Source organism: Cryptotermes secundus, unplaced genomic scaffold (genome assembly GCF_002891405.2).
Source record: "Cryptotermes secundus unplaced genomic scaffold, Csec_1.0 scaffold643, whole genome shotgun sequence".
Classification (NCBI taxonomy): Eukaryota; Metazoa; Arthropoda; class Insecta; order Blattodea; family Kalotermitidae; genus Cryptotermes; species Cryptotermes secundus.
In genome coordinates, this window is record NW_019731276.1 from 576940 (window position 1) to 601123 (window position 24184).

Consider the following 24184-nt stretch of genomic DNA (forward strand, 5'->3'; position numbering starts at 1 on the left):
GAGAACAGCATATAAATACTTCTTTAGAATTCTAGCAGGTATTCCTGTTTGTTGGAAAACTGCATGCCCTTTTATTATTCTGAATGACTTATTAACACTTCAGTCAACATATGAGTTGCTTAAAGGCCAGTATGTTATGCTATTTCTTCATCCCCATTCCCCTGGCCCTGTGTTTGTTAGGTACTTCACCAGTCAATACCTTGCAATCAGGAACACCACACCACTGAAATGTTTTCAGTGTCAATGTTCTTATACAAGAATGTCACCTTCATTCATGAAATTATGCTATGGGCCAGACTGGAAAGTTTCACTCAGGGTATGGTTAGGAGTTTAGTGGATCAGAAACTGAAAACAGTACTTGCATATCATAAACAAAAGGAAAAATATTTTCATTACAATAACAAAATGGATCATTTCATACAGTCATTATATACAGCAGATCACTTCATGTCTCAAGACAGAAAATGTAACTATAACAAATATTACAAAGAGGTAAAATTTATCTCCTCAATGTTTAAGAATATGCTAAAACTTTATATGAAAATATATTTATTATTAAATCTAACAATATAATTTCCATATTAAATGCAACATTCCTTCTTAAATCTATCATTGAATTCAAACAATTGTGCTGCAAAAATAGCAGCAATACTATCATGTACAAATACACAATAAAGCTAGCATTTTTAATACATATTTTGGTCCCATGTCTTTACATTTTTTCCATTTTGGATAATTATACTAGAGTATTACTATATACAGCAGTTCAATCTGCCCTATAAACAAAATTGTTAATGGTCCCTGGACAGAAAACAACTGTGAAATTTACTGCACATAGTTAGGGCTATAAAAAAACCTTTCCTACTGCAAGTTCCATAATTCGTAACTACCATTTTTTCCTCCAGACCTAATGATCTGATATGCTGTAATGCCAAACAGCTTTCCTGAAGCATTCATACACGGCAATGTACATACATTCTTAACTGAAAATGTATGATATGGCAAAATTCCATTTTCTTAAACAGTCATTGCTTTCTTCCAAAAATTATACAGCTTAATTAAACAGCCTCAATTTAATCTGGCACAACAGCAATGAGCTAAAAGTCACTTCGTAAGAAGACTCAATACTCAACTCTTTTAACAACTTATGTTACTCTTGAAGAGAGATGATACACTGTCCAAGTCTTTTTATCTACCACTAGGCAAACACAGCACCAAGTCCTCAGCCATTTTCTTTAAATTAATTCAACTTACACGCTGCATACAATCATAATGAATACTTACAGAGAGGAATATTATCAAGTTGCTATATAACATACATATGCAAAGCTAAAACTTATCATGTACATACACACAAAATATTAACTGTAATATCTTGACTCTCATTCTTTCCATGTCCACCAAAGCAGAACTGCTGGCTGTTAAAGATGACGATGCAACAGTAGTGACAACTTATGCCAACAGACTGATTGAGGAGAACATTCCCATGCCAACATACAACATCTGCAAGAAAAATTCATTTCTGGCATAATCTCAAAGACAGAATGATACAGTGCCTGTCAAACTTCATCTAAGCCAAAGAACCAACATTGTAACTACAAACCTGCAAGCTTATCTGTATATTGTTTGAAAACAAAAAAATAAATCACCTATGGGATTGAAGTTTGTACTGGTTGACAATATGCAAAAGCTAAGTTTACAACTTCTCTCTATCCCTTTGAAATTGCAAACCTTTACAAAAGCATTCCAGCAACCCAGAAATTAAACTACTGTTAAGTTTAAAAATAATGGCATAACCAAGCTGAATAAGTGGCCGGTCACGGTAGCCGAGCGGTCTAAGGCATGCACTGTCTTCGCTCACTTGGAAGCCGAGATCGTGGGTTCGAATCCCACTCAGGGCATGGATGTTTGTGTGCGTTTTTCTGTGTTTGTGTACAGGTAGAGGCCTTGCGACAAGCCAATCACTCGCCCAAGGAGTCCTACCGAATGTGTAAGATCTAGTAAACCGAAGTGAAACGGAGAGTTTCATGGAGGTGGGCCTAGGCCCAAATGAGGGCTGTAGCGCCAAAGGAAAAAAAGGAAATCTGAATAAGTGACAAATTAACAGATATGGTTAACTTGTTAAAATGTTGTCATCTGATGAACCTCAATCAAAAATGCTACCACCTCACCCATATTTATCAACACATATATATCACATGTCCTATTCAAATTTAGGATCTCCCATTAAGTAATTACTATGGTTCTTCAGTTATAATTATGGTCAGATTATCAGTGTTTATTGATTTTATGATTCTGATTACAAAATCCAAATGATTTAAGCAGTTGCTGAGAGGAAATGGAATGGCACTGCAGTAGTAATGAAGATTTTAACAATCAGTTTTTTTTTCTGGTATTGTGGAAAGGCACACTGTACTGAAATCTCCCTTCAGAGAACATTTAAAAGCAAACAGTAAGTTGTAATGGAATAAAAAGTTGAAAAAAAAAATGTAACTTCCTAATTTATTTCTGTCAAAAATCCTGTAATTCACTTGACCTCCTTTTGCCTTGCCCACATAGAGGTAAGTACCCATCTTTTTGAGAAACAGAACTGGAAAGAAACACACTCCCTAATGTAGCACATGAAATGCCCAGTAGCAATCTTTGCAGTTTGTTCATGTTACCTGCAGCCAGTTTATAACTGAATTTCAGAAAAACAATTAAAATTAAAATAAGAAAAATCTATATTTCAGTAGCCTAATAATGCATAGTAATGAATTAAAACAAAATCTGTGGAATGATTTATGCAGTATATGGAAAAATCCATTTATGTCCTTGTGTAAAGAAGAGCTAAAAATGAAAACTGCCAACTAATGTTATGCAGAGGTCTGAGACATCAAATTGCAACAAAATATAACCAACTGATTAATACAAGGTGCTATCGGAGAGTGTCAAAAAAGAAATGCTGGCTTAATTTACTCAATTTTGGCTACCACCTCATTCAAAATATTCTCCTTTGGAATGTATACAGGGATCCCACTGTTTTTTCCACACTTCAAAAGCACAGTGGAAGTCATTTTCCTTAATGCTGTCAAGTACTCCTTGCAATTTTCTTTGGATGTCAGACACTGCTCCCAAACATCATGCTTTCAGTTTCATTTTCAAGTTGGGGAACAAAGCGAAACTACATGGGGTTAAGTCTGGTGAGTAGGGAGGACAGGGAACGATAACCATGTTGTTAGTAACAAACTCTGTGGTATTCAAGGACACGTGGGCAGGTGCATTGTCATCATGAAGGAGCCAGTTGTAGTTGCACCAAAGTTCCGGTCTTTTTCATTGCATATATTCTCTCAAGCATCTCAAAATGTCAAAGTAAAAGTCAGAGTTGACCACAGAGTTAGGAGGAACAAGTTCATGGTGAACAATCTCCTTCATGTCCAAAAATACAATGAGGATGCTCTCTGTTGAACTCCGGACCTGCCGTACCTTTTCTGTTCTTGGTGACTGTGGGCTCTTCCAGCAAAATGATAGTTGCTTTGTTTCTGGATCATAACTGTACGAGTAAATCCAACTTTCAACACCCATTATGATCCTAGGGATAAAAGTTGGGTCTTTGTTAGCCTTCTCTCATAGCTCAAGACACATGTTCATGTGCCACTGCTTCTGATAATCTGTCAAAGAGTCAGAGAACAAACTTCGTGGCAATGCGGTGCATGTTCAAATTTTCTGTTAAGATCTCTTGGCAAACTCCATAACTGATGCCAGCAGTGTCTGTAAGCTCATGGATTGTTCAGCGACGGTCTTTGTGGATGAGTTCTCAAATTTTTTCAAAATTTTCTGTCGTTTTGCTGGTGCCTGGTCACCCTGAAAGTTATCATCTTCAACTGATACTAGACTGGTCTTGAAGCATGAATGCCATTCAAAAACCGCTGTCCAGCTTAAAGCATATTCTCCAAAACAACCATGAAGCATTTCAAGGGTTTCGGTAGCAGATTTACTGAGCTTCACGCAAAACTTGATGCAGACACGTTGCTCGATTTTGCCATCCATTGCAGACAAAACGATACACAACATCAAAACAGCACTCTTGTAAAACTAATGCGTGTTCACAGCATGGTGTCATGTGGCAGACTGATGCAATAGGCTTGCAGAAGTGTGACCCCAGACTCCCTTCTCATTTTCTTTCACTGAGCCACTTAAAACAATAACAGTCCAGGAACCTTCTGATACACCTCGTATACATGAATACTAATTTAAAGAAATCTGTCCAATGGTTTAGGTACTTATACAATGTCAATGAACATGGAATCCACATGAAGTGTTATGTACATACATAAGCTACTTCCCAACACAGTCATCACCAGTGTTGCAGCACTTAGCATATTGGAGAATAAGTTTTTGTATGCCTGTGTCAAAGAAGCATGTGAACTCAGCCACATTTTAACACCTTCCATCAACTCCCAATTATTGCTGAAGCACTGTGATCCTCAGTACGTAAATAGGTGGTAGTTGCTCAGAGCGAGATCAGGGCTGTAAGGAGAGTGGTCAAACAACTCCCAGTTTAAATTCTCCAAACAGTGCTCTAGTGTAAGCAGCTGTATGCGGAAGCACACTGTCATGGAGGATCACTATACCAGATGTCAGCATTCCATGCCTTTTGTTCTGAATGGTCCTACACAAATTCTCTGCATTTTATGTGCAACCACAAGCATTCTAAGAACCCATCTTGTGTGAAACTTGTGATAGCCTGGCTTAACAGATAAACTCATACAGAACAGTGTATGAAATTTGTTGAAATTCACACAAAACTTTTAAAATTGCGAAGCACCATCTTTCACAGATTTCTTGGTCAACAATTTGAACAAGATTAACATTCACTACAGATGACCGACCACTTTGCTCTTAATCATGAACATCTGATCGCCCATCTTTGAACCTTTTACACCACTGGCTTACAGTTCCATCTTTCATTATAGTTTGGCTATAAATCCTGCATATCTCATGATTGATTGCTGCAGCACTCATGTTTTTAGCATGAAGAAAGTGGATAACAGTGTGAATTTTGCACAATAACTCACTCTGTAGAGACAAGAACAAACACTAGGACATCAGTTATGTGATAGTTCACACGGCAATGAGTCATGCGACTCAAGTCGCATGTGTGAGCTCTCTCTCACTCCTACATTAGTCGCCTAAAATAAATGGCAGTTACTTTCCGAACAGCCTCATATATATATATTTGCAACAGTTGTCACATTATTATTTTCATTTAAAACATTTCAAAATGTTATTTTCTGAATATTTATTGCTATAGGAAATATTAGGGCCCTGAGCTGAAGATAGTGCAAGATATATTCCACCCAACAAATTTGCAGGATTAATTGGTGGCAGCATCAATGGTAAGGAAATTATGGAAATGGGGTTACTGTAAATTGTATGATTTCGGTATTGTTTCAAAGAAATCTCCAACTGAATACAAAGCTATAAAAATACTTAAGTATCAGTACATCTTTAGTTGTAGAATATAAAGAAATCGCAGAATCTCTAAGGTACATATTTTCAATTTACAACTTCTTATCCGATTAATATTTAACAAATACATTTAGCCTTATAAATGCTGAATTATTTAAAAAAGTAAAGTCCACTTTGGTTACATAATTTCTTAACTTTAACTTAGTACGGAGTGTGAAAAGACAGCAGATGATGTCACTTCGGTGTCTAATTCCCATTCACACCGAGCATACTCTCTCATTCAAATTATGGAAAAGTCTATAATTTATTCAAGTTTTCATGTTAAGTGTATTCTTTAGTCATTAACTATTCAGTTCCATGAATTTCATTTCAATGGGAATTCCAAATATTAGTTTTCCTTGAGGAATAAACTCAGTTCAAGGTCATGCTCAATAACCGTGTCCTTCTCATGTACCATAACTCAGATTACAATATGGCAGACTAATAATCTGCAGGAATATACACCAGGCCTTACTTGAATTTATCATCAAAGTATCTTTTACCTGCCGTAGAGTGATGTGCTCTTTTATTCCCTAATTACGAAGTGGATCCAGGCTTTCTAGGGAGAAGTCTTCATTACCAAATGAAAGTCCTCGACTGAAACCATCCTGTAAGAACAGTCTTGATCAATAAGTAGCATTTAAAATGGAATTAAAAGATACAGTTTTCTTAATCCAGCTGAGCCTAGTTACTGTCCATGTTTGTAGACTTGGCTATTCTGAACAAAATTTCCAATGGACTTAGTCAACCACCTAAAATAAGGAATGTGGGGTGTGTACAAGTTATAACAGGGTATATATGGATAAATACCGTCTTAAGTGCAACAAATTTTATTGTAGTTTTTACTTCTTTTCCTCCTCCTTATAACAGGCCCTTATAACAGGGCCTTAGTTACAGTGAATCACCTTCCCTCACTCCAACAGCTGAGCTGAAATGACTGCCCCCTACTCTTGCCATATTTCTCCTCACACATTCCACAGGACAGGTCTTAAAATGGGGCCTGTACACATGTGTAATTATTTGTAATGAATGACTGCTTAAACTCCTTTATGCCAAAGTAACCAGAAATTTGCGAAGTTCTGAAGGAATGATCTTTCCCTGAACAACAAAAATGTGGACATGACAGAAAGTTTAATTTTTCTTATTCTTCTTCGTCTCTGGCTTTTAGTGCATGTCTGTTAGAGAAGTGGATACTAATGAATTTTTAACATAGAGCCATACATATCAGTGTAGTACTGGATTAAAATGGGAGTCAGGATTGCATCATCAGTATAGTAACTGGCTACAGTCTGGATGACAGAGGGGTTGGAGTTTGAGTCCTGGCATGGTAAGAATTTTCTCTTCTACAAGTCATCCAGACTGGCTCTAGGGCCCAACCAGCCTCCTATCCACTGGGTACTGGGGCTCTTTCCCCAGGCATAAAGCGTAAGGGACGTGAAGCTGACCACTCACCTCCAGCTAGTGCCAAGGTCAAGAAAATGTGTATCTATACATCCACTCCCCCATACTCCTTCATGGAGTAGTGCTTAATTAGTTTTCTGAGATATAATTATTTTATTTTGGATACCTTTCATATGGACACCCTGTATATATCAAGAACTGAGACTGCCTTACCTTCATCTCCAGAAGTCTCTTGTCTAAAAGCCCAATGGCATTCTCCAGCTCCTGCTGAGATGGGTCCCCACTGTCATGGTTGCCAAAATCTCCCATTCCGAATGGATCAGACAGAACGCCTACTGCTGAAGGCACTGGTTGCTTCATTGCAGCCCTGAGGCGCAGGAATTAAACTTAAATAAGCATGTGAAAGTCCGCCTTACCTCACTCGTACTAATATTAGTGAGCTAGCGGTTTTAAATTTTGGCAACAGATGAACTGTTCTGACCAAGATTCCAATGTTTTCTTCAGTCCCTCTAGGAGTGTGACAGACTCCTGCAGCCTCACTTTGCTGACTCATGATGACGATGACAATATCATATTTACTTAAAATGGAAATAACTGGTCCATGGTCATGTTATTAGATGCCTTGTCAACATGGCATGGCACACCATCTAGTTAGATGGTTAGAGAGCTGTTTAGTGATATCATCAACGTTTGTTCTAAGAATCATACAAATTCTATAAACACACACTGATGGAAAAATAAATTATGCAGTTTTTATATATTAAAGCACGTGGTAGATACTGTGACATGTCTAACCGTTGGTGGGCAACGGGAGGTGGAATGAGTTACCACGAAGACAGATTCTGGATAAACGGTTGGTTGCCGGGTTGCACAACAGTGGAAACGAGGTTACGCAACAGTAAGGAAAACTGTGTTTCTCCGTGGCGTGCCTAGCTGAGCCAAAGCACACTGGTTGCTACACAACAATAAAGAATCCTCAGCAGCGTTGCCCAGCAACGCCTGTGAACATGATGTTTACGCAACAGTGATGCGAGGTGGGTTTTCCGCTGCCCGACTAAGGGTATGTAAGGGAGGCTGGAATGCGTAACCAGTCAGTTGCAGTCTAGCATTTGCCAGAGTGAGTTGAAGTCCATTGTTATTGAGTTGCATCGAGTGAATGGCAGTGACTCCAACAGGAGAACTAACTGTGATACTGCAGCTTGCAGTAATTGGGAAATTGTGAATTGTATAAGTGTGAGAGCGAATGGACAATAAATTCGCTAAGATCCAAGATGGCGTGAAGTTATTTGTTGTGTTACCAACACCCAACATGTGACAATATAATAACCATTATGCTTTAAAGTATTACATCATTTGTAAATTAATCTTTTGTGATTATTGACAGGATATGGAAGAACAAAACATCCTGAATTTAATAATAATAAGCAGTTCCTAAACTTACCAAGTTCTTCATTTCAATATGTGATGTTAAAAAATTCTAGTCTGTCCAACTTACTCCATCTGCCTTTAAATACATGAAAATTATTACATAAGGGAACAGGGGGCAAAAGAATGAATCTGGAAGTGATGAACATTAAAATGGTGCACAATAAGAGGCATACTTCATCCTACCTGCTGGCAGCAGAGGGTGATGACAATGTTGAGGATGAAGCAGGATTAAATGGAGTGGAGCCAAACAGGTCCTCCTTGAACGGATCTGCATTCTGTGCAACTGTGCCATTGTTGTGTGTGTGCGTACGTCTGGATGAGTCTCTGGGCACTTTTGGAGGTGGGGCCACTGTGAAAAAAAATGATCCCATCATATTAATGATCCAGTATACATATGCAACAACTGCTTTGAAAAATGCAATAAACACACTGAACATCATTAAATTTCCAAAAATCAAACCAACTCTCATGCAAGTGTAAAACAATATTTTCTGCACCAGCAGTTTTATGCTATAAACAAATAACAGAATGTCAGGACAAATTTGACTCTGAACCATGTCCACATGGATTTCATGTACACACAACCACACATGCAAACCAGACAACTCAACATAATTAAAAAAATTACCTGCATCATGATCTGGTATTTCACAACAGCAATTAGGTTCTCTACAATTATAAACAACGGCTAACCAAATCATGTCATGCAGGAACACAAGTGCAATGGTATATTCTATTAATTGCAACATTAATCTCTGAGATGATAGTCACGCTGCATGATGGTCAGTAAAACATTTCTGCTTATATTCTGTTAAATATTCACCATATCATAAGTGTTTAAAATGAAAGCTAAACTACTTCAAATCAGTTAATGTATGTGCCAAAATATAACCTGCACCCAAATTTAGAAGAAAAGCATCTATTGTACACATCACTTGTATAAAATATATTAAATAATTTCTACATACAAGGTGTTCCACAAAGATGTAGACATATTTCAATACATGAAATAAAACATTTTAATAAGCTAAACCCTTAACTATTTTCACATTGGCACTTAGCATTCAGTGAACCTATTGCAGGTGCTCAAAATGACAACCACTATCTTTGTAACACCATTCACATTGGCCACTGAAGTCTGTGTTGGGATGGCTATGCATGATTGTTCAATTTGTTTCATGAGCTCTTGTAGTGTTGCTGGCTATGTGCATACATTGTGGTCAGGATTGCCTTCAATCGCTGCATTGTGTGAACTACTGTTAACAACCCAGTCAAAGTGTCCTCATTCATTGATGGGCACAGTCTACAAGACTGTTGCTTATATACATCAGTCAGAGCACTGTATGTTTCAAATTTACTTTAAATTCCTGTAACTCTTAGTCATACTGGAGGTCTGCTTTCACACTGAAGGTTCCACCATCTTTGCACTTCAAGCACATTCTCGAATTTCCAGTAAAAAGAAAAAAGCAAAGCTATCCCTGTACCAGGCCGTGAAGGCCCATAGGGTTGCGAGACGTTGAGGGTCCCACATTATCTAGACAATTGGCTCAAAGATGGCGGTAAGGTTGTCAGCCTTATGCGCCGACTGCGCTTTACTCCCCAGGAAAATTATTTAATTAATTCCTGGTACTCATTTCTGTTAGAGGCTGAGTCAACCACAGGACCATATTGCGGCTGGAAGGATTAGGTAAACTGAAAAAAATCCCATGACTTCATCGGGATTTGAACTCACGACCTTCTGACTTGTAGCATAGCCCCTCAACCAACTACGCTACTGTGTGCCCCACCTCGAATTTCCAGTACCACTTCAAAAATAAACTTGCACTGCTCAGAACAAAAACAACCCTCTGTCATTTTTCACAGCTGCAAATCACAGGAAATAGTATTGTAGTGCCATCTTTTATGTGTAGACCACACTAGGTTCCCCTTGTAAACACAAAACATGTGTTCCATGCAAAGGTAGCCAGGAACTCTGACAACTAGATCACAGAGGTGGTCTAAAAATATTTAATGCTTTAATGGTTACCCTTCTTTCTTTATGTTTCATGGTTGCATTCCACATCCCCATTAATCCCTTAAGTCTGTCCAATGCAAATTCACTGAATGCACCACTTATGAGGAATGCATCAGCTGTGATGGACAAGGGTTTACTGTATAGAAAATCACCTAACACAAAGCTGCAGCCTTCACTAGGAGCCACAACAAGGATTTGTAACCTTTCTATACTCACATAAAGGTGGAGAAGAAACAGAGCCGTTTGAGCTGGATAATGTAACACTCCCACTGCTGTTAATGTTGCTGGGCATCTGTTCATATGCTCGTGGATTGAAATCTTCCTCCAGTTCATCCAGTAGCAACCCTTCCAGCTTTGTTCCAACAGATGGCTGGGCCGATGATGACAGCATATCACCGATGAAATCACTCTCTCCAAATGGTTTGCTGCCGCTACCGACTTCAAAGGCTCTGGGTGGCACAGGAGGTGGCTGGGCTAAGCTTGCAGAAAAGGGTGGAGTGCTGATCCCATTACTGGACCCAGTGCTCAAGTTCAGGAGATTGCCATTCTCCTGTTGAGCAAGGTTTGTGTTACTAAACAACCAGATATCCACTGCAAGGTTAATAAACACTGAAAGATTACCATGGCCTTCATTGAGTAGTCCTCACTTAGTAACAGCATTAGCAGCAAAGATGATATGAAGGTTATGGTATTCTGTGTGTAACTGAGCTCGCCACCTGCTTCTGATGGCTTCTGGCTTGGATTACTCTTTGACCCTGAAGATGGAGGTGATACTGTCCTCTACAAACCTCGGGTTCCTTTGAAACTACATGGCATTACAACCCGGAGGACCATACTCCTCAGTCACCACTATGGGAACGTCAAATCCAACAAAATTAAGACGATTCAAGGTTCACAGTCATCTTGAAAGAAGTTCAAACTGGACCTTATACAGAATCAGTTCTCATTTTCATATCACATTTCCCTAAGACACATTTTAATATTACTGTGGCGTATAGACCCATGGCTAAGTGGTAACTCTGTAAACAACAACAATTTCTGGGCAACAGCTCGGTAAAGATGAACAAATATGCACGCAATAATAGAGTTACTGTTGGAAATTACGTGTTTCTGTGTGGTACATGCTGATATGTTACAAGCAAGGGACAAAGTCAGTTGTTAGGGAGTTCTGCATGGGAGGCTGTGAGGACAGAACTTGAGCATGTGGAGCTGAAGACTCTCCACTATTAGAAGCTATTTCCAGGGAATGGTTGATGAAGACACAGCAGGCTGGAAATGGATTAGTGGGTGCTGTGGTGATTTGTGAATTGTGGAGATTAGCGGTGGCACTGTAATTACTTCTACTTATGAGTTGTGTGTTTAAGTGTCAATAAATTGAGTTGCCAATCCAAACCCCATCTATAGCCATATATACTACATAAACTTATCTTTCATTTACATCTAGAGCAGGCATGTCCAACTTGAAACAGATTCTGATCGACTTTTAGTGTCAAAACTGCCAGTGATCTACCACCCCCTCCTATCATCATATCTCGCTTTAAGCAAAAATATTGGTAAAAATAACACGACGCATGATGTTTGTTGTAAAAGCAACTAGTAACTGGGCTGTGTCTCTGATGTATGTAGATTCATCCAGTTGGAGGGAGAAAGCAACACAATTGGAAACATCTTTCAGCAACTGTTCAGTTATGTTTCCACACATCATTTCTATTCGCTACACAATGGTGTTTCTTGATAAGTGAAGATCTCGAATAGGAGCTATGACCTCTTTCTTATTTTTAAATCCTTCAAAAAGAGTGTGAGCTACTTCAGAAAACAATCTTTTACAAATCACCTTCAGTGAAAGGTTTGCATTTTTTAATGATCAGATTGCTGACCGTGAAGTATGATTTGGTTGCATTGTTATAAAGTGACTTTGGTTTTGCCATCAACTGTTGTTGAGCAGCTAATTTCAATATAAGTTCATTGAGCTTAACTTTACAAACTTCACTTTTTGTTGGAAAATCATCATCATACTTACTGCTATGGAGAGCATTTTAATGACATTCCAGATTAACATTTTTTGGCAAGGATACTGAGGCATTGCATTTTCCACTATATCGAAGTAACAGTTTTATCTGACACACGTACACAGACGCTTTCGAAATTAATAAAATAACGTGGGAAGAGCACTTACTGTCCCTTTGATTACACTGGGTTCATCCCTAAACTCTATATTTGTTTAATGCACAGCAAAGCGACAAATCTCCACTAATAACTAATATAATACGTCTCACTTGTTAGTTCAACGTACGGGGATTCACAGTTGACTGGAGGGAGGGAACGAAGTGAATCAAACGTTCTGTCAGTCACTCTTGCATCAGAACACACATGGCTGATGACGAGTGATGACATAAGAGTTCACATGATAAGGATGGAGTAGGGACTTCCCCACAGTTCACTTATCAAAGTGTAAAGCAATTTTCATGTAAGCTACATAAGAATAGAGAAATAGGAATGACTAATACGTATTTTTCCTTCAAAATCTGAATATAATCATATTATATTACAAGTGAATTTACGCGCTTTTCACGTATAATTTCCTTATAGGCCTATGAGATCGACCAAAAATCGTCCCGCGATCGACATGTTGGACATGCCTGATCTAGAGGACTGTTTATTTCAGCTCTTCCACTCATAATTTTTATGTGAATTTTTTCTTTCATATATCATAAAACATCTTGCCTTTCTCAGCCTTCATATAATGACGACAATTTTGAATGGGTATTTTCAATTGCCAAAAACAAAATGCCAACAATAAAATGGAATGTTTACATATTATATAATGTGAACATGCTTTGACTAAGCCTTAAACTAACTTGCCTGAAATTTTGGTTAATGCCAAAAACAAAATGCCACGAATAAATTGCAATGTGAACATGTTATACTTCATGGCAATATCCTTCCTTGTCTCCAAATTTGAAAAGGAAAGAAACATTCCTCATCCCAATCAACATTCACAAATATGAAGTAAATACATACATTTTTATATAAATATACCCATAATATAATTGCAGTTCCTTAAAGAATCATGGGGGGGGAACACTGCCCACACCTCAGAGGATGGTAAACATCATCTCAATCTCCCATTTTAACAGAAGAGGCACAGAGACACAAACCTTAATGGTTCAAGATTGTACATATTAAGAATATTAATAATATACTATTAACTTAAACATATTTTTAACTTTAATAATTACAAAATGTTTATACAAAATTTTAAGCATATGTACTACGATTTATGTAATAGTAGTTCCTTCGCATGTTGTTACTGCCTTCTGAAGATGGTCATGACAGACCAAAATATGTAAAGGCACTATATAAATATATACTGAGACACACTGGATGGTGTTGTCAATTCATTTGATAATAACACAAACTTCTTGAAATGCTCCTATGGCTGTCTTTAAAGTGGTACAAAAATTGCTACACACATGAAACCACAATGACAAACTTCTGATAGTGGTTACTTAAGAATGGGGAGGTGCTTGTTCTTGCACTTCTGTAAGTTTGTGCGCTTCATCTTACCCAAAAACTGTCACTAATTGTATCATGTATACCGTCAGAATATTTCCACTGCTGTGCATCGTAAATATTGTTTCACCATACATAAAGATAAAGAAAGAAATTAATCTCATGTATACAATTTTGAGTTTTAGAAGTACAGTCAACTCTCGATTATCCGGGGGCGGATTAACCGGTTTGCGGCTTAACCGGGGCTTTTTTTTTTAAGTTTATATGTTGTTTAATATTCATTCACTTTTGTTTCACATGGTGAGTTTAACACTATTTTCGCACTAGTGTGAACCGAGCTCTGCATTATTTCGTCCCGTTATGCGAACACAATGTTCTAGGGTGGGGGTGAAAGAATGCAAGAATTTTTGGAAAGTTTCAAGGACAAATACACCGCCCCAGGTTATTTAACGGTACCATCTCAGTGTGAGAGTGCATTGTGAAAGTAAGTATCAGTTTCTTAATATAGATCTTCAAGTGCGTTAGCAAAATGTCGGGGTTTAAAAGGAAGCGTGTTGTGTTAAGTATTCAACAGAAACTTGAAATTATCAATCAGCTGGAAAAAGGAGCTGTAGTTAAACAATTAGCAATGCAATACGGTATTGGAGAACAAACTGTTCGTGATTTGAAAAAACAAAAGAATGAGTTAATTTCCTTTGCTTCGTCTTCTAATTCAAGCGGAATGAAGAAGAGAAAAACCATGAAGAAATCAACATACGATGATCTCGACAAAGCGATGCTGACCTGGTTTAATCAACTAAGGGCACAGGGAACAACAATAACAGGACCAGTTTGTGCTAAACAAGCTAAATATTTTTTCGAAGCACTTGAACTAGAAGGGAGTTTTGACGCTTCTTCCGGTTGGCTAACACGTTTCAAGCAGCGTCATGGAATACGAGAAATCAGTATTCAAGGTGAGAAATTGTCAGGGGACTTGTCAGCATCAGATCAATTTTGCACCAATTTTGATAGTTTTGTGAAAAGTGAAAATCTGCTGCCAGAACAAATCTATAATGCCGATGAAACGGGTCTTTATTGGAAATGCTTGCCAACCAGAACATTGGCATTTCAAAATGAAAGACAGGCTCCAGGTCACAAATCCAGTAAGGAGAGATTGACAGTCTTGTGCTGTTCTAATGCATCAGGAACACACAAACTAATACCAGTAGTTATCGGCAAAGCGAAAAGACCACGCTCTTTTAAAGGAACAGTAGCTTCAAGTCTGCCTATCCATTATTTTAACCAGAAAGTAGCTTGGATGAATAGAGCGATATTTAAAGAATGGTTTGATTTTAAATTCGTGCCTCAAGTTCGTGACCATCTAAAATCCCAAGGCCTACCTGAGAAAGCTGTGCTCCTCATTGACAATGCGCCCTCACATCCTAACGAAAGTCTCCTGAGGTCAGATGATGGAAATATTTTTGTGAAATATTTTCCCGCTAATGTTACCGCACTTATCCAACCAATGGATCAAGGAGTTATCTCAAGTATGAAGAGAATCTACAGATCAAATTTGCTACAAAAGTACATCGATGAAGGCAATGATCTGACGTGTTTCTGGAAGTCCTTTTCAGTATTAGATGCCATATACGAGATTTCAACAGCGTGGGATACAGTAAAGCCATCTGTATTGAAAAATTCATGGAAGAAACTGATGCCTTTCATCACTAATGAAGATGACGAAATCCATGGATTCACTGGATTCAGTGAAAATGAGATAGCCATAAAATTGACAAAAGTGGCTAACCAAGTTCATGGTGGTGAAGAAGTCAACGAGGAAAATATAAGAGAGTGGTTTAACTGTGACTCGTGTGAACCGGGCTTCGAAATGTTAAGCAGTGACGAAATCGTAACTTCAATGGGGGTGCAGCCAGAAGAGCGGGAAGAAAGTGAGAATGAGGAAGAGGTGGACAGTGTTGCCAGTAAGAAAGTATCACATGGTGCTGCGCTTAATCATTTGGAATCCTTACTAGACTATCTTGAGAGTGAAGAGGACAGTTTATTAAGTGACAAGCTAATATTACGTAGGCTTCGTACGGATATCCGTAAAAAGGAAAATGCCGCGAAAAAGCAAAAGACAGTATTAAATTATTTTAAGTGTTAAGTGTGACCGTAAAAAGTGCTGGATGTTGTTGAACAGTGATTGAAATAACTAATTCATACTGAGTGTAATGTAAAGAAAGTATTAAATAGGCCATGAGATGACATAGAAATGAGGATGAATAAATTTAAATACAGGTAGGTCTATAGTATTATGAAGGTATTAAAAGGTAAAAGGTAAAGTTGTTCCTCTGCTCAACGAATTAAGCCCTACGCCATTAAGGCGTGTGGGGGAGTGGATGTATAGATCCAAATTTTCTTGACCTCGGCACTAGTTGGAGGTGAGTGGTCAGCTTCACGCCCCGGCCGCTTTACCCCCGGGGAAAGAGCCCCCGGTACCCATTGGATAGGAGGTTGGATGGACCCCAGAGCCGGTCTGGACGATTTGGAGAAGTTAAAATTCTTGACCCTACCGGGACTCGAACTCCGACCCTTCACAGTCGTCCAGCCCGTATAATAAAATTTGGCTTAACCGGGTTTTCGATTAACCGTGACTTCCATCCCCACCATTAGCCCGGATAATCGAGAGTTGACTGTATGAAGAAATAATGTTTATGCATGCAGTGACATCTAGAATCTTTCATATAAATGAACACCAGATAACATACAGGTGGAGAAGTTCTTTAAGTAGCAGTTAAAGTGACCCTGTATCTTGCAAAAGTTTGTGTTTACCTTGTTCTGTCCACTGTGTATATTGTCAGAACTGTAGTTGGAATCATTACTGGAAGGAGAGGTGGTAGTCCCACTGCTGCTTGAGCTGCTGTCAATACTCAGGAGATCTGTGATCCCATTCCGTGACATATACTCTTCAACGTCACTCTAAAAAATGAACCGTCAAATTTAAAGAAATTCACAGACAGGCATACCACATGAGATCCTTATCTTATTTTTCCTGCACAGATTATGTTCAAACATGTTCTGATTTCACAGCCATCTTCTGGTTTGTACTAAAGGGAAAGTTTTGAAGTCTCTTGCTGCCCATCCTTTGTGGATTAATCTTAATCCTCCTAGTAATCTATTCCCTTACTAAACAAATAAATTATTAGATTCTCCAATCCAACTTCCTTTTTAATTTTATTTTATCTCACAAATCTCTTTGACAGTTATTAAAAATGTCATTACACTGCTTCAATTTTACAAACATTTTCGTTGTTACCTAATTTTCATTTCACTTAAAAGAGTAAGAACTTCAATCAGTCTGTAAAATGTAAACGGCATCTCAAACTAAATCCCTTGGTACTGTGGCCTCAGGCCCACTGTACGAGCCCCAGATGATAGAAGAGTGTGAAGGGCTGGTGGAATAATAATCAGCAGGGAAAAACTGAACTGCCCACAGAAAAACCTCTTGCAGGACCACTTCTGCTCATTACCTTAATGTTGTGTTTATCAGCCCATAAATTCCTTCAGGCTTATTTACATCATAATCAGTTTTACAGGAAATGTCACATCCAAATGAGTTAAAAATCTGAAATCTGTTGTAGGAATCATTTTAAAAGAATTATACTGTAATGGATTATGTGATTTCTTTAAAAATCTACGATTTTTTTAATAATGACATAATTAATTAGGCCCACTTTCCTACATATGGTTCAATTCACATGGCAAAACTAGAGACTAGTAATACCAATCTTCATTTCTGCATCTTACACATGATAATAATTTATTAAAGTTGTAAAATGTTTAAGCAGACTAAAATGTTCTTACCACCTGTCTATGGTATGTCACCCAGGGCAAATGCATGACCATTGATCAGAACTTTCCCAAGTAGCTACTCACCTGTCCCTTGATCTGTGCAATGTCGCTCAGTCTCTGCCGCAGCATCGAGTTCTCCGATTCCAGTCGCTTTACCTTCTGCTGGAGCAACATGAGCCGGCGCTGTACTTCCAAATCCTTGCCTGATGTCTCCAAGAATCGTCGGTATGCCAAGTCAAATGCCTGTCCAATTGTCAGTGTGATCTCTTCAGCCTATAATCACCACATTAAAAACCATACAGTCGTAAATGTCAGGAATTCCCACTTGTCACTTATTTCTGTATTGCAGGACAACCATAGCTTGATTCCTGGTAAGATGATGGAATTTTCTGTTTATAGCCATAGAATCCACACACACATCCTGCAGACCACCATGCCTCCTATTCAACAGGCACTGGGATCTCTTTACCCAGCCACAAAAGCTGCCAGAGAGCAAAGTTGATCACTCAACTCCATCCTGTACTGAGAAGAATACATGGCCCAGTGTACATATTGTATGATACATGTACTTAAGAACACAGACAATATTGCTTTTACCTTTTCAACACTGAAAGCATAAAGTGGTGCAAACAAGTATTGAAAACTACTCATACATACTTGGAATTGCTCTTAAAATATGCCATTTAATGTTACAAGAATATGGAAATATTACCATACACCATTTAGATACCAACTTATCACTACTGCTACTGGCGATACAATTTTCTTATACTAGATCCTGAAGGTTCAAAACCACCAGTGCCAAGACCTGAAACTGGACATGATTCTGAAAGAATTCCATTCTCTTTCCACTGTCAAAACTTATTTCCCTAACATACATCTTAATATATTAACATCCCATCTCATCCTTGGTCTTTCAAGTGACTGCATTTCTATATAAATTTTAAGATGATCTAGCCTTAGATTCAGAAAAACTGTTCATCCATTGAGACATATTATTATGATCTATCCAACTCAATCATACATTAGAAAAAACCAAAAAAAGGTGTGATCTACTTTCCTTTAATGTTTCAATCTATATGGCTAGTTTACCAAGAACTATAATCAAACAATTATATACAATTTAAAAATTCATCTCTGTGCATGATTTACACTGGTACAGAATCTATGTTAAATTAGCTTACCATTTCCTTCTTGCTACTGCTTCGTTGGCATATCTTCAACTCTGAAGATAAAACAGTACATTCCTCCAAAATCAGTGAACTCCTAGCAGACTACTGATTCACACTACCGCACTACTAACACCCAAAGAAAAGCTTCAGAACTTAATTTCCCATCATAAAACTGAAAGTTCTTTCTACCATATTTTCCTTTTGCATATTACATCTTCCACTATGAAATGTACCTTTTGTCACCACCTCAGTAGTAAGATCAAACTGGTTTCCCCAAATACTTACCAGTTTGTCACTAACGAACACAAAGCACATGTGTCTCTCTGAGTCAGCCTCCTTAGCAATGAAGCTGAAGAATCTCTTTTCCCCCTTGTCATCAGCACAATATGATATGCGATGCAGTGGATATTGGTGCATGATGCGCTGCAGAAGAAATCAACCAAGTACTGATAATCTTGTGAAACATTTCTAACTAGGTGTAAACAAAACAAAGCTATGAAGAAAGCAGTCTTCTGGGATTTGGCACCGTTGGCAGGGTTGACTTCAACCCTGAAGATGGGGGCGATACGTTCCTCCGAAACGTCGGTTAACACCACATATACACGGTGCCAAATCCCAGAAGACTGCTTTCTTCATAGTCACCGCCGTGAAAGCCTCAAATCTTACAAAACAAAGCTATCTGCACCACCAATGAGACATGTGCTCTGTACAGCCCCTGTATGGCCAAATTTGTCTTAATTGTGTGAAGACTCGTTATTTAGACTACAGGACTATTACTACGTATTTAGACCAAACAGTGGAATACCTACTGGAAAATCTATGGGAAATTTGAAAATTTCCATCTCTAGTATGATTTCCATAGGCAAACCTATCCAATGATCCACTCCCACACTCTCCAGCACTCAAAAGCTTTGCAATGATGACTTCTCTGATAAGAATGCTATGGACTTCCAAAAAATGGCTTGATAGAATAAGTATAACAGCCTAGAAGTATCTCTTTTTGGGGGGGGGGATTAACACTAATACTGACTAGTAACAATGCTGTTAAATTGGAAATGTCACCTTAAATATGTCAGTACGTTGTTTCACAACACATTTCTATCTGTTATGATGACACAAATATGCAAAAGTTGATACAAAGCTATGATTCTGGTACATAAAAAGAGACCACAAGGAGTCAAGAAAATTACAAAGCTATAAAATTATAAAGATGACGTCCCTGTGCTTAATTATGCACCACACAATTAAGATATATTGGGTAATGGAGGTAGAGATTATATTAACTAATTTAATGCTGGTATGCTGGCTATGAAGTCTGTGCTAAAGTAAAAGAAACCAACAGAATAATACATTAAAAAATTGGAGAACAAAATGGATTGTGCAAAGAATGATCCTGTTATGATGCATATTTGTCTCTGAAGCTCATCATTACACAAAACAGAGAATTTAATACTGAAACCCACACAATCTTCACAGACTACAGAAAGCATCTGATAAAGTCAAGAGAAACAAATTAATGGAAATTACTAGAGAAGATAAACATACCCAATCAAATAACGACAGAAATTTACAAAAAAAAAAAAAAAGTTTTGAAACCATTTTTTAAATCTCATTCAGAAACTCTGAAATGTGTTAGTAACATGCTGCCTGAGATACCGGTTTCATATACAAATATGACACCATAAAAGTATCTGAAACATTTGAACATTATAATAGGGTCATAGAAGGCAGTGGGAAACAGTCACTTTATAAATGAAGGCTTTGTTGTGGCTTTTTGTGAAAAGCGCAGTTTTCTGACATTTTAATTTATTATTCAGAGAGCTTATTAACATTTAAAAACTGTCACCAGAAGCAACATTACAGTGAGTGGGTAGGTAAAGACAACAATAACTAACTTCAACTATGAGAAGTACTTTCTAGGCTGTAATGCTGTACAGTCTCAAGTTCACTGGGATGAACATGCTGCATCCATCTGCTTGGTTGAAAAATTAACCAAGCAAGTAAATTTCTATAGGACGAGACAATGTTATATCTCACGAGTTATCACTCTTCACAGACACCAAAGTGTGAACCTCAAATCTCACATCTTTACCATGGGCTGGAAGTGTCTTATTCTTCCAGTTTTAACTCAAAATGTCCCAAAATGGGCTTAAATGTAACTAAATGCTGCTACCTCAGAAATGACGAATTCATAATAAACATCTAATTCAGCAAGAAAAAATCCAGCAATATGCGGCAACATACTACACAAATATACACTGAGGTTCCTTCTGTTTTCTTTGTCAGCACTGTGTCCAGGCCAGATACAGAACCCAACTTGCTCTGATCACATAAGTACTAGGGACTCTCACTTTCGAGTAAAGTGGCTGGGGAACGAAGCTGACCATGCAGTCATCTAGTGCTGAAGTGTGTGGAGCTACACTCCTAATGCCTACATGGTGTGGCAGCTATGCAATTACACTGTATGCACTTGGACAGTACCTTTGTCTTCGGTTCCTGTATTGCAACTCCATCTATACTGATGGTGAGTTCTACTTTAGGCGTCTTGTTTCCTTCTGCTTTCCGCAGCTGCTGGTTGAATTTCAGTTTACGGATCCCTTCCTTCACCACCTCAATACCCTTTGGCTGGTCCACTTCTGTATTCCCTAGAAACTGTAAAGAAACAAAAAATAATTTAAAATTTGTTTGGAAATACAAGCAGTACCATCATGAACAGGTGTACACAGGTCAGTGCTGTTATGTATCACACCTGATATGTAGCTGTGACTTCCCTTGATTAAGCTGAAAGTTACACAAGCAATTGTCAATGCATGTCATTCATTGAACCTGTTGTGTTACTGGCACAATAACATCAATCCTGGAATTCTATATTCAGCCACTGTATTTCATTTTAGTGTACACTCACATAGCCTTCTATGTGATGTGATGCTATGCTATCTGCATGATGAAAACAAACATGTTCACAGTACCTGGGTGTTAAGACTGCATGCTACTACAAGCAACGCTAAGCTATTACTAGCACCCAGAAGCTGTGACAGTTTGAATGCAAGCATGTTTGTATTCTCTGCTAGTCATAAATCAACTTGCAATGATAATTGATATGGAAAAATTAATAAATTCAGTGTGAATTCGGTCTCCACTATTTGACCAATGTACCAACAATCATAATAACAGGGAAACAACTAATAAGTTATAAGAGGAAAAGGCTAAAGAACTGAAATGTTTCATGTCAGCAGAATTATCGTTTATTTCCAGTTCATTTACTGATATACCAAAGTCTGGGAATGCAACATCATGAAATAAAAGACATCTGTCTGTATCTGGATAAATTTTCACTAAAAATACATTACAGTCCATCAGTCACAAATATCGGTTATTACTTATTAGGTAATGGTTTGTTACTGAAGCAATTTTGAGAATATTTGACTGATAGGCTCAATTTATTCATTTATTATTTACTTCAAATATAGGATGATATATGGTAGAATTTGCAGCATCACTGGAAAATTAATTGTTTTGTGGTCAATTACAATGTTATGAAGTAAACACATGCACGGTATGATTATTTCCGCTGTACTGCGACTTGTTCCTACAGCTTTATTCAGTATTTTCCATTTTGTATGAAGTACATCACACGCGCATTCCGCACATCATCTAGGCCGAGATAGCTAAAGGTAAAGCTGTCCTTGTGCTTATCTAATTAAGCCCTATGCCATGAAGACGTGTGGGGGAGTGGATGTAGCGATCCACATATTCTCGATCTCAGCACTAGTTGGAGGTGAGTTGACAGTTTATTCCCGGTATCCATTGGATAGAAGGCTTGATGGGCCCCAAAACTGGTCTGGATAAGGAGAAGAGAAAAATCTCGCCCCTATCTGCACTCGAACTCCGAATCCTTGCCATCCAGCCCGTAACCAGTTCCTATACCGACTGCATTATCCTGGTCCCTAACCTCAAGACAGAAGGGAATTAAAATCAACCTGTTCCACAGCGCATGTAGCCTGTTATCTGACCAAATAAAAAGAAAAATATGTCTATATATGAAGTGGTTTTTCATTTGACAAATTAAGTTCTAATTTTGTAGTAAAACATATGTTCCAGAAGAACTAAAGGTTCCACCACTGCTATGTTTACCATGTGCTCCACTTCTGTACTTATGAATTTATAGTTGGCATCTGGTACAGCTTGTAAAACAATGGAGCACCACTGTTCATAGCTACAGAACATGAAGCCAGACTGCGTGGGATGTTCGATCCTGACAAACTTCAAATCAACAGAACCTGCACAGTTTGGCATAGTCCACTTTTCCCAGTACTGAGTGGTAATGTCTAACAACAACCTTCAAAGCAGATTCTAAAGGGTTCTGATGACGGGGGATGATACACAGAATTACTGGGTTTTTGGACTTTTTCCATCGTTCGGAATTCTTGTTAATAGAGGGCACTCTAGGTGATAGAGGACATGACGTTTCGGAAACTGGATCTGTTTCCGTCTTCAGGTGAGATCACTGGTCCAGTGACTGAGATTAGCTCTTTCTAAGGGGCCCATCTGAGTAGGTGTCTTCCTTTCTCGCCTGAAAACGGAAACAGATCTAGTTTCCGAAAATTCGTGTCCTCTATTACCTAGAATTCCGGATGATGGAAAAAGTCCAAAAACCCAGTAATTCTGTGAGTAACCTTCCAGGTGGTAAGTAAAGTAAAGTAAGGTAAAGCTATCCCTGTAACAGGCCGTGGTGGCCCATAGGGTGGTGAGACGTTGATCTAGACAATCGGCTCAAAGCTGGCGGTAAGGTTGTCAGCCTTACGCGCCGGCCGCGCTTTACTCCCCACGAAAATTATTTAATTAATTCCTGGTACTCATTTCTGTTAGAGGCTGAGTGAACCCCAGGGCCTAGTGCGGCTGGAAGAATTAGGTCAACTGAAAAGAATCCAGTGACCTCATCGGGACTTGAACCCGCGACCTTCCGGCCTGTAGCATAGCCCCTCAACCAACTACGCTACCGCGTGCCCCCAACCTTCCAGGTGGTACAAGCCACAATTCGCAACAAAAGCTTCCCAAACTGAAGCACACACTTCTTGCACCATGTACGCCAAGTATGAACTTCGGAAGTTCGTGTACTGGCAGTAAGAACTTGTAGGCGGCTTGTTCTGTTTCTCATGCTCAATTTCCGGACACTGATCCTGAAGCTTCTTCACTTTCACCGGCCACAGCAATTTTTGTGGAACACCATCTCTAACTACAGTTCCTAGGACCTTCGTTACACAGGCTTTCACAAGCCTGAAACATTAACGAAAATACGCGTTCTCTGTATAAAGTGAACGTATACGGGTGAAAT

At 38.4% G+C, this 24184-nt stretch overlaps 1 protein-coding gene across 4 annotated transcripts in view; it reads right to left on the reverse strand.

Annotated features, from left to right (window-relative positions):
* Window positions 1-363: 363 nt before the first annotated feature.
* The window catches only part of LOC111866850 (PTB domain-containing engulfment adapter protein 1), a 115394-nt gene continuing 91573 nt past the window's right edge, over window positions 364-24184 (reverse strand). For all 4 annotated transcript variants that reach the window (XM_023856176.2, XM_023856173.2, XM_023856172.2 and 1 more), the window contains exons 4-12: window positions 21331-21501; window positions 19135-19272; window positions 17762-17950; window positions 16658-16804; window positions 10550-10883; window positions 8503-8668; window positions 7105-7258; window positions 5994-6098; window positions 364-1503 (exon numbers count right to left, since the gene is read on the reverse strand). In XM_023856176.2, the coding sequence (XP_023711944.1) occupies window positions 6024-6098; window positions 7105-7258; window positions 8503-8668; window positions 10550-10883; window positions 16658-16804; window positions 17762-17950; window positions 19135-19272; window positions 21331-21501 (1374 nt within the window). In that variant the 3' untranslated portion in view covers window positions 364-1503; window positions 5994-6023. The remainder of the gene's footprint in view (window positions 1504-5993; window positions 6099-7104; window positions 7259-8502; window positions 8669-10549; window positions 10884-16657; window positions 16805-17761; window positions 17951-19134; window positions 19273-21330; window positions 21502-24184) is intronic.